Source organism: Rhinatrema bivittatum, chromosome 12, assembly GCF_901001135.1.
Source record: "Rhinatrema bivittatum chromosome 12, aRhiBiv1.1, whole genome shotgun sequence".
NCBI lineage: Eukaryota > Metazoa > Chordata > Amphibia > Gymnophiona > Rhinatrematidae > Rhinatrema > Rhinatrema bivittatum.
Window position 1 is genome coordinate 16,686,130 of NC_042626.1, and position 22,521 is coordinate 16,708,650.

General features: G+C 47.1%; 1 protein-coding gene and 1 long non-coding RNA gene across 4 annotated transcripts; one reads left to right on the forward strand and one right to left on the reverse strand.

The window, feature by feature from the left end:
• Positions 1-6,263: 6,263 nt before the first annotated feature.
• On the reverse strand, positions 6,264-16,734 carry LOC115074140 (alpha-1,3-mannosyl-glycoprotein 4-beta-N-acetylglucosaminyltransferase C-like). Of its 3 annotated transcripts, none has more exons than XM_029573336.1 (4): positions 16,717-16,734; positions 12,105-12,397; positions 9,689-9,836; positions 6,264-8,202 (listed from the first exon to the last, which is right to left on the reverse strand). In XM_029573336.1, exons 2-4 carry the CDS (start codon positions 12,210-12,212, stop codon positions 7,064-7,066), a joined length of 1,395 nt encoding a protein of 464 aa, XP_029429196.1. In that variant the 5' UTR covers positions 12,213-12,397; positions 16,717-16,734; the 3' UTR covers positions 6,264-7,063. The 3 variants fall into 3 exon arrangements, with proteins under 3 accessions (XP_029429196.1, XP_029429194.1, XP_029429195.1); XM_029573334.1 differs by having other exon boundaries at positions 16,613-16,730; XM_029573335.1 differs by lacking the exon at positions 16,717-16,734 and having other exon boundaries at positions 12,105-12,587.
• Positions 16,183-20,584, forward strand: LOC115074141. Its single transcript, XR_003852191.1, has 2 exons — positions 16,183-16,255; positions 20,338-20,584. It is a non-coding gene; the product is annotated as an uncharacterized LOC115074141 (long non-coding RNA).
• Positions 20,585-22,521: the final 1,937 nt, after the last annotated feature.

Genomic DNA, 22,521 nt, shown 5'->3' on the forward strand with positions numbered 1-22,521 from the left:
AAATTTAAAAAGGGCTGAATACAAAGTTAGAAACCCACTTCAACGGCCATCCTGCTGTGCTCTGCCATGCGGAGAATCTGGGCTCGATTCCTGGGTCTGGTTTTCTGCTCCCCTGCTCGGCTGGGGCTGCTGCGGAGGAAGCACTCACAACCCCTGGGGGTTGGGGGGAGGGCAGGAAATGTCAGTCATGGTGCAACGGTGACACCTAGAGGTCCGGAGGTACCTGTGACGGTTCAGCCCAGTTGGGAGGGGGAAACTGTGGCCCTTTTGCCCCAGCTTCCTGCAAATGAAGCCTTGTGATGCTGCAGCTCAGCAGGGGCCGGTTCTGATTGGAGCTGGATGAAGCCTCCTGGCTGAAATTAATACTAATAAAGCTCCCAGCACGTTCCAAAGCCCTCCTTGGTGACTACGACTGCAACCGACAGTGGGCTGTATGCAGACTCTTCTCGGACTTGGGTTTTGTTTAATTAAACTTCATTTCACAAGGGGGAAATCTTGCCAGACTTAATTCATTTCTTTGATGGCATGACAAGAGTAGATTGGAGAATACTGCCCTCCCCCACCCAAATATCAAGAATACTGTGGATAAGGGCCTCTTTCCTCCACACTTTTAGATATCACTGTACCCCTCCCCCCCCCCCCGGAAGATATCAGTAATTCCTACACATAAGGGCTCCCACCCCCCCTCACTGTTCGATACCCCCAGCTCTCAGAACTACCCGTATGCTAGCGAAAAAGCCAGATCCGTACCTACACTCACTGCCCCAACATCCCCCGCGGTCAGTGCTTCCAAGGCTTAAGGTTGGGGGGCGGGGATTACCCCCTTTAATTGCCACCAGTGGGGTGAAACAAGGTGAGGGGTGTATTTTCCCACACACACACACACACACACACACACACACACTCTCTGTCCTTTCCCTTCCTCACCCCAGCCTTCTTTCCCTTCTAACACATCCCCAGCACGCTCTCCCCCCTCCCTAGCCTGACCCCAGTACTCTTCCCCTTTCAACCTCCTACCTAGGCACTGTGGCCCGATCTACAGAGGCTGCAGTACAAGCGGTGGCCACCAGCTGGCAGCAGCGTCCATTACAGTAAGAGGAGAGAAAGGTACAAACACAGGAACGGGGTTTTACATGCTTATTACATGTAAGGGTCCCCACACCCTAGCTATTAATAATAATACCTGTATAGAAAGGCTCCCCATGACACTGTTGGACCCTTTCGGCAAGAGAATCATTTTTAAAAGAGAAATAAACCAAGACTACAGGAGCACAGAGATGATCAGGCAGTGCTGTCTGTGCCTTCAGCACACACACAGAGTACCCATGGGTGGCACACTCTTCTGGGTATACTTGGTTGCTTTATCACACATAACCCATTTATTAATACACTATTGTATACAAACAACACAATTTAAAACTACCCCCTCCCCACATTCCCCCTTATAAATCTCATTTACACTCACACCATTCATACCATATTCTTAAAACCCACAAATCCAAACAACACTATAGGATCCTGTTTGTTTCGCCCACCCTAGGCTTCCTCAGGGACTATAACTCTTGATTTTTTCCTTAATTGTGCACATGAGAAGGTACAGAGAAGGGCTACCAAAATGATAAGGGGAATGGAACAACTCCCCTATGAGGAAAGACTAAAGAGGTTAGGACTTTTCAGCTTGGATAAGAGATGGCTGAGATGTTTAAAATCATGAGAGGTCTAGAACGGGTAGATGTGAATCGGTTATTTACTCTTTCGGATAGTAGAAAGACTAGGGGGCACTCCATGAAGTTAGCATGGGGCACATTTAAAACTAATCGGAGAAAGTTCTTTTTTACTCAAAGCACAATTAAACTCTGGAATTTGATGCCAGAGGATGTGGTTAGTGCAGTTAGTATAGCTGTGTTTAAAAAAGGATTGGATAAGTTCTTGGAGGAGAAGTCCATTACCTGCTATTAAGCTCACTTAGAGAATAGCCACTGCCATTAGCAATGGTAACATGGAATAGACTTAGTTTTTGGGTACTTGCCAGGTTCTTATGGCCTGGATTGGCCGCTGTTGGAAACAGGATGCTGGGCTTGATGGACCCTTGGTCTGACTCCGTATGGCATTTTCTTATGTTCTTACTGCTTCTCCTATTAATGTCTTCTCTTGCAGTATTAAATCTCACGCGTTCTTCAATCATTTATTCACTCTGGTTCCATGTTGCTGCATATTCTTCACAAACCCTTACCTTTAAGGACACGGTGAATCTTTATTTTTTTTCTCCAGACCTCCTTTCAAAGCCAAGGTTTACCAAAATTCCAATATTTTCTGTAATAAATTTGGATTTGTGGGTTTTAAGAATATGGTATGAATGGTGTGAGTGTGAATGAGATTATAAGGGGAGATATGGGGCATCGTTTTAAATTATGTGCTGTTTGTATACAATAATGTATTAATAAATGGGTTATTTGTGTGATGTGGGAATATTTGTATGAGGAAACGAATGTACCTCCTGTGATATATTGGCACTCTTCTGGGTAAACGCATCACATCCTGCTCTGGACCTGACGCTCTCTGCTGATTTACCGTCAGCCCCTCTCTTTTCCCTCCTCTATCTTGGCCGGGTCTGCAGCCAGCAGGAGATTGCACCTGGGGTAAGGACAAAACAATTCCAGGAAAACCAAAGCCCTCTGCGTTTAAAAGTGCATCTTCAGCTTACAGAAGACGTGGTGTAACCACAACAGCTGAATAAACGGTCCCAGAAAGGGCTGCAGCTCAGACACCACGTATCTCAGTGTCTTAAAATTAAGGAAGCAGGTTTCCTTTTATTAAAAAATAAAAATAAAAAAGCGCTTTGGAGACAGATCCGAAAGGACTTTACTGCCCATATCAGAGGGGTGAAAAATCAATAAAATTGGTCAGCAGAGGGTCAAAAATCACACAAGAGGTTGGTGTTATCCCTGTGAAGAAAATATAAAATGTACCTTTTAAGTTAAAATAAAATAAAAGGATAAAGCCTTTGGGAATATGAAGATAAGAACTCTCAAAGTGATTTAAAGTCACTAAAAGCAAAAGGCTGAAACCTCCAAGAGGGTGAGAATTGGCAGAGACAGGAATGGGAGGCTCTACGTGTCTTTACCTAAAGGGAATCCAATTGCTGGACTCTTATGAAGGTCACCCTCACTCTGACCTCTGTGAGAAGCCCCTCCCAGCACTCACAGAACCATGACATCACAAAGGCAATGACATCACTGCTGAAAAGGGAGGAGCTCTGCTCCTGGGAAAGCAGGCAACCAAGCCATGGGATCACCACCGTGTTTCCTTCCTTCCTGCAGCCGCCACCTGGTGCCCAGCTCCCCGTTTCTGATCCTGTCCCTGCCCTCCACAAACTGGAATCCTCCCTCTCTCCTTCCTGGCCAGCAGCAGAACAGCAAAGCTTCGTGCCCAGCTCCTGCCTCAGTCGTGCTGGTCCTAGTTGCACAGTTTGAAGAGCTCAGTGCCTTGAAGACGTGCCATGGAAAAGTCACCACTGCCCGATGCAGACCAGCTCTCAGCACCTCACAGCAACAAGAGATGCAGCAGTGTCTATTAAACCAGGGGTGCTCAAACCGCTCCTACGGGGCCTCCCCAGCCAGTTGGGTTTTCGGGATATCCCTAATGAACATGCATGAGATATATTTGCATAGACAGGAGGTAGTGCATGCAAATAAACCTCATGCACATTCATTAGGGCTATCCCGAAAACCCAACTGGCTAGGGGGGAGGGGGGCCTATAGGACCGGTTTGAGCACCCCTGTGTTTGAGGGAGGAAGAATAGTCCCACTGTTGCCCCTTGTGACCTTGGGCAAGTCACTTTACCCTCCATTGCCTCAGGTACAAACTTACAGTACAAACACTCAGCACAGAGAAAGTGCACACCCTCCGACTTAATATCATGACAATATTAAATTGGAGGTTACAAATAATTTAAAAAAAAAAAAAAAAAATTTTAAATGGGCTCTCGGGTTGAAAACCGGACGCTCAATTTTGCCGGCGTGCGGTTTCCGAACCCGTGGCTGTCAGCGGGTTTGAGAACTGATGCCGAAAAAAATTGAGCATCGGCTGTCAAACTCGCTGACAGCCGCTGCTCCTGTCCAAAAAGAGGCGCTAGGGACACTAGCGTGTCCCTAGCGCCTCTTTTTACCACCGGCCCTAATTTAAATAAATTAATTTACTGAATCGCGCGCACAGGAAAGCGGGCGCTTGCCCGCACTCCCGTGATTTTTACTGTATCGGCCTGTTAGATTGTAAGCCCTCTGGGGATAGGAAAATACCTACAGTACCTGAATATAAACCGATGTGATATGTCGGTATCTAAAAAATAATAAATAAATGTAGGAGCTCCTTTTCTGAGCACACGTGTTATCAGGCATGCCTCCTCTTCCTGGCCTCAGTGTGAGCCCCCGTGTAGTCATTTACGGGTAGCATGCAGGGCATGGATAGCTGGAGCCTACTTTGTGCAGAACACAGCACCTTCTCATCTTCCCCACCTCCCCCGACTTCTTCCAGCCTAAGTGAGATGGGAAGAGCGTGCAGGGAGCACTGGCTATGACTCAGTCTGAATGCTGGGAAGTTAAGAACAAGGTGGGAGAGCAGTAGCTGGCAGCGGGGGAGAGCTGGAAGGGATGAGGGAAGAGGTTGACAAGAGATGAGATCTGGATGGGGTGGAGGGCGGAGAGAATTAGGGAGGAAAGACAAAGAGGGAGCAAGGGATCCACTTGCTTGTTGTTCACTCCCTGGAGATGAGCTTCGTTTTTTTACTACCGGGTCATTTTTTGAGTCAGACGCTTCAGGGTAAAGTTCGTTTTTCCTCTGTTAGTTTTTTGGAAAAACGACCAAAAGCTAAACGGGGAAAAACAAAACCGGCCCAAAAAACGATGTGGGAAAACAAAGCTAAAAAAAACCCCACCCCAAGCATTAAAATTCACTTTAATACATTAAATACAACCCCCCCCCCCACCATCCCGATCCCTCCCCAAGACTTACTAACATCTCTTGTGGTCCAGCGGGGTCCCCCGAGGGATTTCTCTCTCCGTGCCGTCTGACTTTCGAGTCTGCCTCGATCAAAATGGCGCCGATAGCCTTTGCCCATGCTATGTCACAGGGGCTACCGGTGCCATTGGTCAGCCCCTGTCACATGGTAGAAGCACAAGATGGCGCTGATGGCCATGTGACCGGGGCTGACCAATGGCACCGGTAGCCTCTGTGACATAGTATGGGCAAAGGCTATTGGCGCCATTTTGATTACTGGCAGCCGATTGCGAGATCGCTCCCGGATCCCTGCTGGATCTCCAGGGACTTTTGGCAAGTCCTGGGGGGGGGGGGGCAGGAGGCCCTCCCAAGCTGGCCAAAAGTCCCTGGGGGTCCAGCGTGGGTCCCGGAGCGATCTCCTGCCCTCGGGCCATTGATGGACTGTGACATAGTAGGTCAGAGGCTATCGGCGCCATTTTGTGCGAGACAGGCCAGACGGGACGGAGGGACAAATCACTTGCGGGACCCCGCTGGACCACCAGGGATGTTAGTAAGTCTTGAGGAGGGATCGGGATGGTGTGTGTGGGGTGGGGGGGGGGGTTGTATTATACTAAATTTTAATGCTTGGGGTGGTTTTTTATTTAAAAAAATAAAATGTGTCCCTCCCCCCGTACAAACCCAAAAAACAAATTTTTCTCATAGTTCAGGGAAAATCTGTTTTGGGGGGGCGGGGCCCCCGAACCACGACGAATTAGGCAATTTTGTCATAAACGAATGCACATCTCTTTTCCTCGCAGCTACCTGGCTGATAATCATTTATGGACTTTTCCTCCAGAAGTCGTCCAAGCCCTTTTTAAACCCCACTATAGTGGATGTCTTGACCACGGCCTCTGGCAACAAACTCCACAGCTTGATTGTGCATTAAGTGAAAACCCGAAGAGTTGTCCTCCCCGCCCCAATAACATTCATACTACAGCTGGCCAGATGCCACGATGTTTCCGGTTCAGAAATAGACAATTTTACGTTTTTTTAAACTGTTCTGGGTAGGATGTTCTTCTGTACTCTCTTAACAGCAGGTTTAACAATACAGAAACCCATTAACACCAGCCATGTGTTACTTCTCCATCAGAGTCTCACCCTGAAACACCCAGCATTGCTTTCATGTCATGGCTGTGGTTTGTACAAAACGAAAGTCACACAGCATCGAGAAGAATAACATTCAACAGATACATAAATAAAACCTCAAGAAAAAAAGAAGATTTAAAAGAGACATTGTAAAAGTTATTTATTCTTTCGGGACCTACATTTGGTTCCTCCGATTCGGCGGTACGCCCGTACCTCACCAACTTTCTTGTACAAGTGGGAAAAACGGGAGAGTACGCGTGTAGTTTTAATAACGTGACACACGCAATCTCCGTTTTCCCGTCTACTATAAAGTTGGCGAGGTACGCGCGTACCGCCGAATCGGAGGAAACGAGCGCACATCCCTAGTATTCTTATGCACGCAACGGAGCAGCTGTTAGAACTCAAGTGATGTCACGTAAAATACCCCAAAAGGCCACACAATACCGCCAGAAACACGGAAGGAACAACGCCAGACAGCATCGTTCTAGGGCTGATGTCAGCCAATATTCCCTGCCGAAACTGCCTGAATGACATCGTGGACAGGCACAACCCTGAGTAGAAAACCTCAGTGTGAGGCTGCAAGAAGTCTGATTACCCGGACACAGCTTCTGTTCCTCGAGCAGGATTCCCAGCTGCAGTGCAAGAAAGACACTTACTGGCCAGAACTGTACCCGGTCCCTAAGTGTGCCAAGCTCTGTGGCCCCTTTCAGAGGTTATTGTCTCGGCAATGAATGAGCTTTAGATGGAGAGGGTAGAAAAATGAGAAAGATCTCAAGAGTTAAAAAAAGAAAAGAAAAGATCAGTTAAAAAAATAGAAAGAAATGAGTGCCAGCAGGCTCCTGCCTTCAGTGTCTTGTCAGTGAGCCTGCAAGAAATAAGAGTCAGTGCTTGTCACCTGCCAGAGGTGATGTCCTTGCAGACGCACTGACGCACGACTTCTCTTTCATGAGACCACTGTCCAGATATTTATATCATGAATGATCAGCCATTCACTTTGACCGCCAGCAACAGTTATTTTGACACACTCAACGGGGAAATTGGCCAGTTCCTCGATCCCCTTCTTGTCAAACTGCCCATTGGAGAAGGAGCCAATCTCCAGATACTGCGAACACTCTTTCCCATCCGTGCTCAGATGCTGGCCCAAAGCTAGCTGCCCATTGTGGAGGTAATCCGTCTGCCTTTCCTCTGACCCTGTCTTTACCTGGATCCGGGTGATTCGGGTTGCTACGTTGAACACAATGGTGAAGTAATCCCCAGTGGCAGGAGATCTGCCCCAGAAGTATTCCTCCACTTTGCTGTAGGCGTGGCTGGCATGATGGTTCTCAAAGGTGGAGATGCTGGTGAAGATGTTGGCCGGAGGGTTGTCTGGTATGTTGGAGTCCTCCTCAAATTCATCATCTCGCAGCCGGTTGGCATTGCCCTGGAAGGAGGAGTAGGAGCCGATATGCTGGAAGAGCGACGGGCGGAAGCGCATCACGTCCTTCTGGGTGAGCAGAAGGCGGAAATAGGTCAGCAACCAATCGCAAGGCATCTCCTGGTAAAACAAGAAGAGGAGCTGAGCCAGCCGGGGCAGATCGCTGGAGCGGTAGAGCTTCCCGATGTAGCCCAGCTTAGAGAACTCCAGGGTCACCCAGTAAGAATTCTCCCGCAGTGCCAACACTTTCCTGATGGCGGTGAAGAAGGACTTGGCGCACTGCACATCATCCTCCAGCATCAGGTAGTAGCTGGACAGGTTGGCACAGAAGTTCACCAGGAAGGCATAATCCACATTCTGCTTGGAACGGAACTTCACCCGTTCCTCGGGGTCGTTGTAGTTCCTTTTCAGGCCCTCAAGGGGCGGATACATGTCCTGTGGGGCATGAATCAAGAGCAGGCGACCCAGTGCAATATGCGAAGAGAATTTATCAGAGATCTGCTTTGCCGTGTGGGAATTCCACTCCATGTCAAAGTCTGCCAGGTGCACTACCACCACCATCTCCTTCAGCTCTGGGTCGCTGGACTGCGTGAAGATGGACTTCAGGGTCTCCAGCAGGTAATTCCCTTTGCTCCTTTTCACAGAAGACAGCCCAACAGTGAGGTATTCTGGTGCAGAAAAAGAAATGGAAACAAACAACAAGTAGCTGCAAAAGGTTTTTCAGAATCGTTTAAAACTGAACAAAACAAAATCAGAAATTTTCTAGGCACGAAAACCCTCAATTCAAATGGGTTGCCGGTGGCGATACTGGAGGCGGGGGGAATCAAAATGCACACGGGCATCTATTAATATTTATGTCTAGGTTTATGCTGTGTACCTGTGTCAACAGTGACATTCTAGTCCAGGAAAGGTGGCTCATTTTATGGGAGATCTGCTCCTGAGTCACTGAGTGCGCAAGGCGGGAGCTTCCATTAGGCAAACTAGGCAGACGCCCAGAGTGCCAACATTTTGGGGGGGGGGGGAGGGGGAGGGGGTGACAGAATTCTGCCAGCACAAGGTCCAGAGGGTACTGTGAAGAGGCAATAGCGCCAAAGAAGGGAGTGCTGTGCGGCAGGCCCTGCTGCTGGTGTGAGGGAGCACTGGGCTGGGGGAGGAGAGCGCATGACAGAAACTTCGCCCAAGGTACCAGATCCTCTTGCTCTAGCCCTATGAGGGTGGCTAAGCTTCACCAGCAGTATGAACGTCTGGTTCTTTAGTGTGCTGTCATTTTATGTTCCAAAGAAAATATGCATGTCCAGGGCAACAGGCGTCTTTTTTTTTTGTGTGCTGTGACCTAGGCATTAGGGCGTTGAGCCAAGAACCAGGGAATCCACTTCCCCCCAACTAACACTCCTTGAGACTCTGAGCAAGTCACTTTATCTGCTGTTGCCTCGGGCACGCACTTTAGATTGTAAGCTCTTTGGGACAGGGACTTATCGTACCTGGATGCTTATCACCGCTGTTGTACAATACTAACACAATTTTTATCTATCTATTTGATTTATATTCTGCTTTTTCAGGCACTTCATTGCGGATTACATTCAGGTACTGGCGGTATTTAATAGTAAGTATTATTATTAAATGTGTGATGGAAACTTATATTCACACTGTGCTGCCGTGGCTGGCAGGCAGACAAAACCTTCATCAGGACTGTTTTACTGTTTTTCTTGCACAGCTAAAATGGTGTCATCTCTCAACGAAGAGGAGGAAAGCCGTTTACTCTTCTCAAAAGGCAAAACGTCCCACATAAAACTTTTCTTCAAGGCACATTCACTTGAATGACTGAAAGCACTCAGGCAAAGATTGGGTGGACTCAGTGTCTGTGCACCTCACCTCCCAAACCATCAGAGGCGAGGGAGTGCCAGGGTACCTAAGTCAGAGGGATCTGCGCACAGAGTGCCACTTCAGGTCCTGCTGTCTCTCTCGATAACCAATTATGGACACAAAACAGGTCGAAGCAGAGATACTGGGAGAGGAGAAGCCAGGGAGCAGAGATTAGGCCAGGACGGAAGAAGAGAAAACAGGATCTGCAGGAGAAAGACTGTGGGAGTTAAGCGGGAGTTCAGGGGAGTGCAAAACTCAGGAAGGATTCTCCGCTCTTGAGCTGCCACTTACTTTTCCTGGGCGATGGGGCACCAGCGAGGTACTGATAGGAAACATTAACCGGTGTCAAGTTGTTCCACAGGGCCTGGAAATGCTGCACATTCATCTCCGAATGCAGCTCCTGCATCGCCACCTCCTGGGCCCATTTTCTTTTTTCTTCCTGCAATCAATAAAGAATTTTTTTTGTTTGTTTTTTTTTTTAATTTCCCACAAACTTGAGACCTTGCCACACGCACCACTGAATCATGATTCGAGGACATCTTTCTGCCCTTGGGATAAACAGTTTTCAAAAAGCCCTGCCTGGGATTAAGCGACCACGCTACGGGAGCAGAACGCCTGTCGAGGCATTGCCGGTTTGGGAGAGCTCCTGCCTGTCACACATAAAGGCCGATCCTGTTCCATGTGCGGTAAGAATGGGATGTCCGCCAAGATCGGAGGGGGGGGGGAGGGGGTATTCCCTTTAATAACTGCGGATTGCTGTAAAGGAACACGGAGGTCACTTATCACAGCAGGTTCTGATTTTGAAAACAGCGTTCAAAAAAAAAAAATCTGTCCTTTTTTCACACTTTTCAGCCTGTGGTGGAAAAGCATTTGGGGGGGGGGGGGGGGGGGTGCTTCAGTCTGTCCGCCTGGCTGTCTGTCTGTAGGCACAATAGCTGCCTGTAAACTGCATGGATTAGCTGCAGCCTGGGAGCGCGGGTCGCCCGTGGTCCGGCGGCAGCAAGTGACCCTATTGAAAATGAGCCAAACCCGACGAGGCCGAGCTCACTTCCAGGAAGCTGACGTTGAAAAACGTTCCCAGTCCATACGCACACACAGACACGCCGGCTTTGGTTTTTATATCCAACCTGGTGCTCGTAATCGATCCCAGCAGCACTGTTACAGGGAAATCGTTGTACTCCTAGGAGGATGCAGCGGGGTTGGTTGGCAGCTTCCTCCAGGGGCCCTAATGCAGCTGTGGGCTTGTGTTTCATGAGCTTTCAGGCACCGCTGCTTGGATGCCCCCCCCCCATCCCCATTTTCAAAAGCCTTTCCTGTGGTCCAGCCTTTGCAGAGACAGCTCCCCCTGCAAGCTGGCACACGTGCACCCTCCAGCCAAAAACCAGGCGTCGCTGTTCCGCGATGGCTGCGGTTCCCTCGCTCCCAAGGGCTGTGAACATTCATATTGGCCCGCAACCAAAATCAGCGGCTGCCAGCTACCACGTGGCCAGAGAGGGGACAGAAATAAATACAACTGCGGAAGGTGACACGGTTGTACGTCACTTCAAAAATGATGTGACAGACCTTTGTTCCTAGGATCGCACGAGACACGAATAAACTTTTAATGTGACCCCCTTGAGAACACCCTGCGGTATCGCTTATGAAGAGATAACCCTAACAGAACAGTTTCTCTAAGGAAGGCAGTTAAGATGGAAGGAATGGGACACTCTTCCCCCTTGCTTATTATCTGTCAAAAACATTCCCCAGGTGTCGCCATTCAAAATAATCCCTGGACTGCACGAATGGGCATCTTGGATATTGCCAAGCGACACGTGTGCTCTCTTGCTGTAATGTTTCGGCACACTGTCGCTTTAAAAATCGGCCCTGATGCCGTTACAGCATTAACTACTTTGATAATCAGACAAGGAAACAAGGGTGACCACAGAGCAGCCCAAAATGTGAAGAAACATCAGCAACCGTCAGTAACTTTTCTAATGCCGCCCTTGTAACTGGCGCAGTTCAGTTTATTGCTCTTATTATACCACTTTTCAAAACAAATCAAAGTGGTTTACAAAAAACAAAAACAATAAAAAGTACAAAAAAAAACCCCCAACAAAAACAAACATGCAACATAAAATCAATTAAATCTAAAAGGATTCAATAACACAATTATAACAGTTGAATTTAAACTAAACTAATAAATTAAAGCGGGACCATCTCAGGCACTGTACACGGACTTTGGATGGACATACAGACAGGGCGGGCAGCTGTTACCATACATGGGGGGGGGGGGGGGGAATACATTTCCATCAGCACAGGGGTGGATCTTCTGACTGGGCTCATTTTGCCTCTCCCTACGCGCTGCCCTGTCGCACGGCTCCACATCTTCAAATCGCAGATAAACAAATGCCTAACTACGTGGGAATTGGGTTTTTTTTCTTCCCCCCCCATTGACACCCATAAACACGCAGTCCAGATTTTTAATAAGTCCGTTTGAACATCTGATCAAATGCCTACATGGCTGGCCCATGCCTCTAAACCACCCACAATTTGTTTTTGACATCCACATTCAACTAAGTCACTTCATGTTACCCCTTTGAAATTTTAGCTTTCAAAATTTAAGAGCAAAACACTCTGCTTTCTTTCATGTCTTCGGTACAGCTGCGAATGTAACTCTAAGCACAGGTTATAGGTTTCGTGGGCTACCGCCATGCGCCCGAGTACTTACGGCCACAGCATCCTCGACTCCCGTCCCGGTCATATACAAGTTGATGAGCAACAGGAAGAGCAAGAAGGCGGCGGCCAGGGTTAGGGAGGACCTCAGGGAGCATCTCATGGCACCGTCCCTTCCAGAGGCGGGCGTCACGGCCACCCTGAGGACCACGCGCAGAAGAAGGAGGTTTAGTTACGACATCACCTGAGGCCGAGGGGAGGGCACCTCCTGCAAGCCGTAGATTTTCTGTTTCCCACCGCAGGCTTGCTTCTGAGTGGCTGGGCCCTGACTGTCAGCAGGAAGGGAACCTGTGGGCAATGCAGCATGAGAAAGCACATTCGGTATTTGCTTCAGCGATGGCCTACTGTAGCTTTCCTGGGGTGAAAGTCACTTGGTCACAAAGCAAGCTGCTAGGGCATTGCATTAATTTTCTACAGGCTGTGTCCCACCAGAAGCTTTAAAAACAGAAGGTAGGTGTGTGTGTGTGGGGGGGGGGGGGATGGAGTGTGTGTGTGTGTGTGTGTGAGTGTGTGTGTGTGTGTGGGGGGGGTGTCTGGGTGTGGGTGTGTGTGTGTGAGGGGGGTGTGAGTGAGTGTGTGTGTGGGGGTCTGGGTGTGTGTGTGAGTGAGTGTGTTTGTCTGGGTGTGGGTGGAAGGGTCTTTTCTATGTTTGTTCAAAGAAACATGAGCACAGGGATGTTTAGTAGGAAGGTCTTGGCCGTCACCTAGAATTGCCTGTAGGTGGGCTCTCTGGGGGCTCTCTCTGGGGTACGCAGGAGACTGCTGGGTCACGTTTTGGCATTTTTGTGTCTTCATTGGGAATGACAGTGGGAACCCAGGGAAGAGCAGGGCGAGTCTTCTCCCTTCACCACAGCTTCTATACTTCTACCTTCTCAGAGTTATTTTCTCTTAATGCTTTGGGGTAAAGAAAGTGAACGGGGCTGAGGAACGAGGATCCTAACCAACAGGACAGAATGGAGGAAAGGAAGAAAGACCGCCCCCCCCCCCCCCCCCGAGGGCCACGCACTCTACAACAGGGAGCCGTGGACCTCTGCCCCCCCCCCTCTGCTGTCGGGTGTGTGTGATGCTGGGAGGAGAGTGTGTGCAGCACAGCAGGGAGCCACAGACCAGAGCTCTCAGTCCCTCCTCATGTGTGCTGTCGGGTGTGTGTGATGCTGGGAGGAGAGTGTGTGCAGCACAGCAGGGAGCCGCAGACCAGAGCTCTCAGTCCCTCCTCATGTGTGCTGTCGGGTGTGTGTGATGCTGGGAGGAGAGTGTGTGCAGCACAGCAGGGAGCCGCAGACCAGAGCTCTCAGTCCCTCCTCATGTGTGCTGTGGGAGGTGAGGGTGGGGGAGGGGTTGCTCTGTGTGTGTGCATGAAATGAAATGCAATAAAACATAATCAGGTTAACAACAGCCCTCCAGGAGGGAGGGAGGGAGTGTGTGTGTCATGTGTCTTCACTGAGAGGGTGGTGGATGCCTGGAATGCCCTTATGGAGGAAGTGGTGAAGACTAAAACAGTGAAGGATTTCAAAGGGGCATGGGATAAACACTGTGGATCCCTAAAAGGCTAGAGGATGGGAATACATAAAAAAGCATAACCAGCATGAAGCAGCAGTTACTACCCTTAAGAGAAACACGGGGGTAACCTGCACGGAGCGGCAGTTACAACCTTGGGAAGCTTACTGGGCAGACTAGATGGACCATTTTGGTCTTTTTCTGCCGTCATTACTATGTTACTATGTGTTGTGTGAGAGTGTGTGCATAAGACTCAGGGCGTATGCTTGACATCTACCTGTTATTTATTTATTTTATCAGGTTTTATATACCGTCATTTAGAAACATTCTATCACAACGGTTTACAATGTACTTAAAATACAATAAAATAAGTGATAAGAAAGAATAAAATAATCATGTTATGAGGAACAATAATTCATAAAAGTCATAAAACAAATAGAATTTCTAGTATAAAAGACAAAAAAAATCATAAAATAATCAAAAATACAATAATGAACTTAATAAAATTAATGGAACAGAAACAAATTAAAATTGGTTGGATGCCTGATCAAGTGTTCTGGTCTTACTGGTTTTGTTCATGCTCATTATATGCCCTGTGAAAGGGCCATGCTTTGAGGACCCTTTTGAATTCTTTCATATTTTGTTGAAGTCTTAGCTGTTCTGGTAGCTCGTTCCAAATTTTAGGTCCAGCTATAGAAATTGCTCTGTTTCTCACTTGCTTTAAGTGCGCTGTTTGCACTGTTGGAATGGTAAGCAGGCCCTTGCTACTTGATCGCAAATTTCTTTTTGGTGTATGAAGTCTAATAGTGGCATTAAGCCATTCTGTTGCTTCTCCGTATAAAATTTTATGAATGATGCATAGAGTTTTATACTCTATGCGTTGGTTTATAGGTAACCAGTGTAACATAATTAAAACGGGCGTAATGTGTTTGTATTTTCTTGTGTTTGAAAGGACCCTTACTGCCACATTCTGGAAAACTTGCAGGGGGCGAATAGTGGTTTGACTAAGAGTAAAGCATTGCAATAATCGATATTAGAAAATAATAAGGATTGGAGAACTGTTCTGAAATTATATTCGTCCAGCAAAGCTTTCAATCGCTTTAGCGTGTGCAATTTGCTAAAGCCATCTTTCAGTTTATTAGCAATATGGTTCTTTAATGTCATCTCGGAGTCCATGATAACTCCTAAATCCTGGGCGCTATTATTTACTTGAAGCTTGGTATATATTATCTTCCAGCATAATATTTAGAGGTTCAAAGACCCAGCAATGAGCCACCCCCTCCTGATGGATCTAACAGTTCCCTTTGCTGCCATAATGAGTTTCCCAATTTTACACTGTATGCTTCAAACAAGAACAGGTCACCTAGATCACAGCAATTTTAGGGGTGGCACCAGGAGCTTTCATATAAATGAGTACACAAGGCTCTGCCCCATGGCTCTACCGGCCAGTGCCCTGAATCCCAGGCAGCAGAGAACAGTGCTCTGCTTCCTGCTCCAGCCCCTCTCCTCCCAGGCAAGTGCAGGGGACAGAACGGAAGAGGCATGCACAAGACTTCAGATTTTGTCTACATATTTATAATTTGTGATTGCTTATTCTCTATTTGGTGAAGGCCTGAATTTCTGATCACTAACAGGCCGATACAGTACAGTGCGCTCCGGTGGAGCGCACTGTTAACCCGCATTTGGACGCGCGTTTTCGACGTGCTAGCTTTACCCCTTATTCAGTAAGGGGTAATAGCGTGTCGAAAACACACTTCCAACCCCCCCCCCCCCCGAAACTAATAGCGCCCGCAACATACAAATGCATGTTGATGGCCCTATTATTATTCCCGCGCGATACAGAAAGTAAAATGTGCAGCCAAGCTGCACATTTTACTTTCAGAAATTAGCGCCTACCCAAAGGCTGGCGTTAATTTCTGCCGGCGCTGGGGAAGTGCACAGAATACCATGGCAATATTAAGTCTGAGGCCCCAAAAGTAAAAAAAAAAAAAAGTAAAATTAAAAATAAATTAAAAATCGGCCCGCGGGTCGGAAGACAGACACTCAATTATGCTGGCGTCCGTTTTCCGAACCCGTGGCTGTCAGCGGGTTTGAGAACCGACGCCGTAACATTGAGCGTTGGCTGTCAAACACGTTGACAGCCGCTGCTCCTGTCAAAAAGGAGGCGCTAGGGACGAGCTAGTGTCCCTAGCGCCTGCTTTTACCGCGGGCCCTAATTTGCATGGGCTACCATCCTGAATCGCGCGCCCAGGAGAGTGGCCTGTGCGCGCGCCCGCTCTCCCGCGCGTTTTTCTGAATCAGCCTGTGTATGTGCATCCTAGACGCACATTTTTTTTTTTTTTGCATTGGGAGTGAATGCTAATAGCCTCAATCACATGTAATTTGCATGTGATTAGCGCTATTAGACTCACTCTGCCTTGGACGTGCGTTGTAGCGTCGCTAATCCCTTTATTGCATAAGAGGACGAACTAGAGCCTATGCAAGCCGCGGTCCCTAAGAAAGTAAACTATTTACATCGACGCCGAGACAAAAGGCGCAGGAACAGAAGGATTAATTACCAGGAAAATATGCAGCAGGATTTACAGTCCAGCAGAGAAGGGAATATATTAAAGGGAGTGAAAAGCAGAGGTCAAGGAAGGGAGAGCAGAGGTAAGGAGAAGCACAGAAAAAAGTAAAACCAGCCGCATGCAAAGAAAGGGAGACAAAAGAGACGATGGCTTCTCAAGTTTAGGAGGTCCTTCCAGTCCCTGCAGAGGGCGCCTTTCACGGGGGATTTGGGAGGGAGGGAGCTCCAGGACAAATCTCCCTTTTTTGGCTGCCATCTAGGACCGTGCCCAGCAGGGAGGGCTATAAATAGCAGCGGCAGGGAAAGAGCTTGGCTGGCTGGCAACAGCAGCAAAGTCCTGCTACGGACATCCCGAGGGGCTAAGTGGCTTTCCTGGCTGAGGACTCCAAGGGCAAAGAGCCCCAGATCAGAATAAAAGCTCCTACTCTAAAGGCTCAAACCTCGTGACTCCGTCCGTCCGTCCGTCCGTCCCGCCGCAGCTCCCCGGGGCAGGGGGAGCTCCGCTTGCGTCCTGCCCGCTCGGTCCCGCTCGCCTCTCCCTTACCTGCCTGCAGCCAGTTCAGGCGGCGTCCGCCCGGCCCCGCCCTCTTCTCGGGGCTCCACCCAGGGCGGCTCTGCCGCAAATCCCCTGCACCAGAGTGAGCCCCGGACTCCTCCCCCAGGGCCGGGCCAACTCCCCCCCTCGTGTAAACAGCTCCTTTCTGCTCCCTGGCTTGACTCCACTTCAGACCTCTTGCGAAAAGCTTTCCGAGAACTTTTTCGGCGGGGCAAGTTTACGTGATCCTATGCATCTCCTTCTCTACCGCTCCCCCAACTCAAAGGAATACCAGGCTTGCAGTATTCGCAGGCCCTCCTTCCCTGCAGAAAGTGTATTCTGGAGATACGGCCTTGTGAACAGATTGGCTTCTAAGGTACAGCACAGTTATCCATCTATAATCTGTAACAGCAGTACCCCCAAGCCTACCTCTGAGGCAGGGGTGCATGAAGTAACTTCCTACCATAATCATCATCATCATGTGTTTAGGACACACGTGTCCAGCCTGTGAATGCAAAGTTTATTACATATAGAATTGTCCAAATAGTACAGTGTGGTAATTGGATGCTTCTGGAGAAGTCCATTGGCAATCATTAGCCAGGTAGATGTTGGGGAGGGGGGGGTGTCCTCACCTTTTACTCTGGGAGTGTGCAACCGAGACGGAATCCCACCAGGAGAATCTTCTGGGTGCTTCAGGCAATCCAGATTGGTCACCAATGGTGAGGCGATGCTGGGCTGGGTCTGACCCAGTATGGCACTTCTGTTCTTAACACCACTGTAACACCACCGCAGGATCTAGAAAAGGTCTCCCTATGTTTGGCTCTGGGGATATAGCAGTTCTTCAGTGAGTCCACCTTATTTAAACACGTTTTTATCAACCTGTTCTATAGACACTTGGTTTTAGCAATTCGTGACATGCGTTTTGCTTAGTTTGCTGTAATTTATTTATTTATTTGGCATTTTTCTATACCGATATTCTTGTAAACAAGTTACAAATCACCTCGGTTTACATTTGAACAATAAACTTTGCACAAGGATGCATTACATTGAACAGGGGGATCAAGACTTGGAGCCAAGCAAAAACGGGGAAAACCAATTAGATAACTTGGTACGAGTAATACAGCTGAGGAACAAATGATGGAATATCTCTCCTCAGAGCGGCTTTCTTGTGATGTAGTTCAACAACGTTGCCTAATCTGAACCGTAATGGTCAACCGAGTTGGGCAAAAGCTTCACCAAACAGCCTTTAATCTTTTCTTAAAGGTGTTTGGGCATTGTTCGAGTTCCATTGCAAAGGTCCCGTCGTGGAGAGGGCTCTCTTCCTTAATGTGGATTTGATGGGGTGGGCCGACAGGGTGTTTCTGTACTCTGATCTCACTGGTCTGGAGGGCATGTGCTGTTGAAATGGGAACTTAAGATCCAGGGGTGAAATATTGTGGATGGCTTTATGGATGATTGTTAGAATCTTGTAAGAGATTCTGTATATAATTCCGGTATCCTTATATGACCTCTTAACTTCGGCAACTCTCCTCAGGCCATCCAGGACTGGGAAAGACTACATCATACAGGTTGAGTGACCACCACATAATCCCCCATAAGACTGGATTGCATGGTCCACATAGCATTGAAAAATTGCCAGAACCCCACAAACACTAAACGGTAGTGGATACAGTTAGCAACCTGGGAAGTAATTATTCATTTGCTTGGGGCATAAAGTCAGAATCAAACTTAAGAGATGGAATTTATCTTACCGGAACTGATGCAGAGATGAACGGTGGTGACCCATCAGACTTGGGTCACTGGATTACATCATTCACTCTGGGATGGTTAAGTACGTCTTCTATAGCCTTTTTTTTTTTTAAATGTCCATTATTTCTGGCATTGGATTAAAGGACTATGATCTTTGTGTAACTTTTCATCTGTGCTTTTGTCTCTCAGGAGCTGTGGGAAGTTGTGGTGCTGCTTACTGACCTGACATAAGACTTACCTAAAGAGGAGGTTGGGCCCTAAGCTTTCAGGATCTTGTAAATCCCTTCTTCAGGTGACATCCTGGATGAAAATCCAGGTCTTCCCAGATCAATACAGATAAGAACATAAGAAATTGCCATGCTGGGACAGACCAAGGGTCCATCAAGCCCAGCATCCTGTTTCCAACAGAGGTCAAAAACCAGGCCACAAGAACCTGGCAATTACCCAAACACTAAGAAGATCCCATGCTACTGATGCAATTAATAGCAGTGGCTATTCCCTAAGTATAATTGATTAATAGCCATTAATGGACTTCTCCTCCAAGAACTTATCCAAACCTTTTTTGAACCCAGCTACACTAACTGCACTAACCACATCCTCTGGCAACAAATCCCAGAGCTTTATTGTGCATTGAGTGAAAAAGAATTTTCTCCGATTAGTCTTAAATGTGTTACTTGCTAACTTCATGGAATGCCCCCTAGTCCTTCTATTATTCGAAAGTGTAAATAACCGAGTCACATCTACTCGTTCAAGACCTCTCATGATCTTAAAGACCTCCATAATATCCCCCCTCAGCCGTCTCTGACCCTGCTGTCCTAGGAAGTGCCAAAACACATCCTGGAAAGCCTCAATTCGTTTTCTGCCCTAATCCACCATCCTGGGATGAATTGGGCACCTAGTGATTGACTAAAATCTCCCAACCCAGGGGAGACTCCTCCTTCCATGGCTTCCTCACTGCATGTGGATTTCCTTTTTCCTTCCCAATTGTAATTCAGCTGTTTTCCTATCATCTCCCATGCTCCCTTCCATTTATCTGGTGGTTTATGCTCGGAAACAATATCAATATTCTGGGCCCTGGCTGACTTTACCTCCTACAGGTGAGCCATTCATTACAATAATAAGTCTGTCTGTGCCTATTTTAAAATCTTCTGTGCATATTTGCCCACGTCAGAGCACAATGGGTAGCAATATGCTACACATTGAAGCACATTTTGTGACTTTCAGGGCTGTTAGACATATTCTTAACCTAATCCTTATATTACCACGCTATGTATAATTTTGATGTAACCCATCAAACTCATTGGGTATTCATTTTCTTTCAGCAAGTGACGATCTTGAGTTCACTTTCTTTTTATTACTGATTTGTTCTTGGGATACTATTTGATCCTATTTCCATTGTTTTGAATAAGTGTTAAATGTTTTCTTGATCCAATCCAAATACCCACAGCATAACCAGAAGTGGGAACAGCAGATACATTATCCCTTCTGGAAACTTGACTCCAGTAGCGGTTGCCAGTACCGATTCTGAAATTGCATGGAACAGGACAGGCGTACTTGGCTTTTGTATGTCAGGATTCCTCTCAAACAAGTTGTCATGAGTGGGGTAAGGAGTGTTACAGATATATAAAGGTGGGGAAGAGAAACCGCAGAAAGTAAAACCCACATAAAATAGAATATATACATACAATATTACTGTTGCAAGTAATATAGTAAAATCAGTGCATGCACATCTACCTAACACATTTAGATTCTTATACTCTATAGAAAATAGTAACACATAGCACTATAGTAAAAGGAAAAAAATATTAGCATTGAAACATTAAGAAAATTAGCTTTTTGTAAGTTATAACAGAAAATCACTAACCCCACTCTTTATCTCAGGTCACGTCAAGAAGAATTTCAAAGTTCCCACCTACATTCTGGCTAGAATATTCGCCTAAATTCTCAGTGTAATATCACTTGATTTGAATGCTTTAGATGAAGATTTCTGCCCTCCACGTGACTGATGAAGCAGCTGCTGATGCTGAGGGAGATCCAGGATCAACGTGCTTCCCAGGGGTGACTGTCCAAAACCTCTCAAAAAGAAAGAATAAATGTTCCCTCTCTACTCTAACAAAATTGTGACAAATCTTCCCAAACTTCTCTCCTTGCGACTAGGGCAAGTCACTTCACCCTCCATTGCCTCAGTTTTATAAAACTTAGATTATGAGCCCTCGGGGGGCAGAGAAATACCTCCAGTAGCTGAAAGGCAGAATATAAACCTAAATACATTAATAAACTAAATTAGTTTAATAATATTCTTAATATCTGTCATCCAGCTTGAAATAAAACAAAATCACTGTAATTCTCTTGAAAAAAAAAAGAAAACTAAAATAAAACGCTATGCTTGTTTCAGCTGGCTGAATATGGGAGCACCACAGTTGGCAAACTCTCTGCAAGAAAAGAAAGAAAATTCTCTTTCCACTTCTTTTCTCTGGTCTGCAGCCAAACTGCAGAATAAAACATTTCACTTCATGGCTACATCCTTCTCTCTCTCTATCCCTTAAACAAAAGCATCATTACCTTTTATATATGATTAACAAGGTTCATTAGTATTCAATCCCTTGCCTCTCATTGGCTCCAGACAAGTATAACCCACTCAAGTTCTGATGCAAAAATCTACAATTTGTGAGTTCAAATATAAATTTGTGTTTCATAGGCTGAATAAGAAAATTTAATTATAATAAGTTCTAGTATCATCCTTTTCCAGTAATATCCAGTGGTGTCAGTGTAGTTTAGCAAATAATACAACACTGGTTCCAGCCAAAGCAACCCCCCTACAGGGAAGACAGGGACATCAAAGAGAATGAAATCACCATCACATTAAAGTGATAATGACTTTTTTTTTGCTTTTAAAAGAACATTTGTCATTTGTATTCCTCTGTAACTATCTCCTTTGAAATTTAATATATCCTAGTCAGCAGGGAAAGGAACAATTAAATAAACCACTGGAATACACTAATAAAGATATCTGGACAAAGTAGCAGGTCTAGATTTATGCCCAAGAACACTAGGCCTGTGCCTAGGGTGGCAGAATTGTGGAGGCAGCAAAGTTCCTTTCCCCTGCCACCCTGCTGGCCTCCAATCCTATCCCACATTTTCTCCTCACCTCCCACTGCAGACCTCCAATCTGACTGTATTCTTACTCCTTCCTGTTGTGTCCGTCAGTCTCAGATGGCTTCGACCTTTGTGCCTCACCTTTCCTCCTTCTCTCTCCTCAAGCCTTGGGAAGATGGCTGCTGCCGCGTCTTCATGCTGCTCTCGCTGGCGTCCCCAGATTGGCGACGGTGTTCACCATGATTTTCCTGAGGGCCTCCTAGGGTGCGCCTGCGCACGCCTCCCACGTCTATATCCACGTCATGGCGGGAACCTCGGGGGCGTCCCCTCCGAGTGACGTCATCACATCCTGGTATTTAGCCTGCCCTTCGTTTGCTAACACACAGGCCGATACAGAAAGAAACATGGGAGAGCAGGCGAGAGCCCGCTCTCCCGGTGCACGCACAGGCCAGTGTCCTGTGCGCGCGATCCAGTAAATAAAAATATGCTAACTAGGGTCCGCGGTAAAAGGAGGCGCTAGGGACACTAGCGCGTCCCTAGCATCTCCTTTTTGACAGGAGCGGCGGCTGTCAGCGGGTTTGACAGCCGACACTCAATTTTGCCGGCGTCGGTTCTCAGACCCGCTGACAGCTATGGGTTCGGAAACTGGATGCTGGCAAAATTGAGCGTCCAGTTTTCAACCCGTGAGTCACAGGCTGATTTTAAATTTTAAATTATTTTTTACTTTTGGGACCTCTGACTTAATATCGCCATGATATTAAGTTGGAGGGTGTACAGAAAAGCTTTTCTGTGCACTTTCCTGATGCTGAGAGAAATTAACGCCTACCTTTGGGTAGGCGCTAATTTCTGAAAGTAAAATGTGCGGCTTGGCTGCACATTTTACTTTCTGAATCGTGCGGGAATAACTAATAGGGCCATCAACATGCATTTGCATGTTGCAGGCGCTATTAGTTTCGGGGGGGTTGGACG

Coding starts and splice junctions, on each gene's coding strand:
- LOC115074140 (XM_029573336.1), bottom strand. CDS start 12,212: ATGAGATGCTCCCTGAGGTCCTCCCTAACCCTGGCCGCCGCCTTCTTG. Junction 9,837..12,104: donor GAGTCGAGGATGCTGTGGCC/GTAAGTACTCGG, acceptor TATTGATTGCAG/GAAGAAAAAAGAAAATGGGC. Junction 8,203..9,688: donor TGCCCCATCGCCCAGGAAAA/GTAAGTGGCAGC, acceptor TTTCTGCACCAG/AATACCTCACTGTTGGGCTG.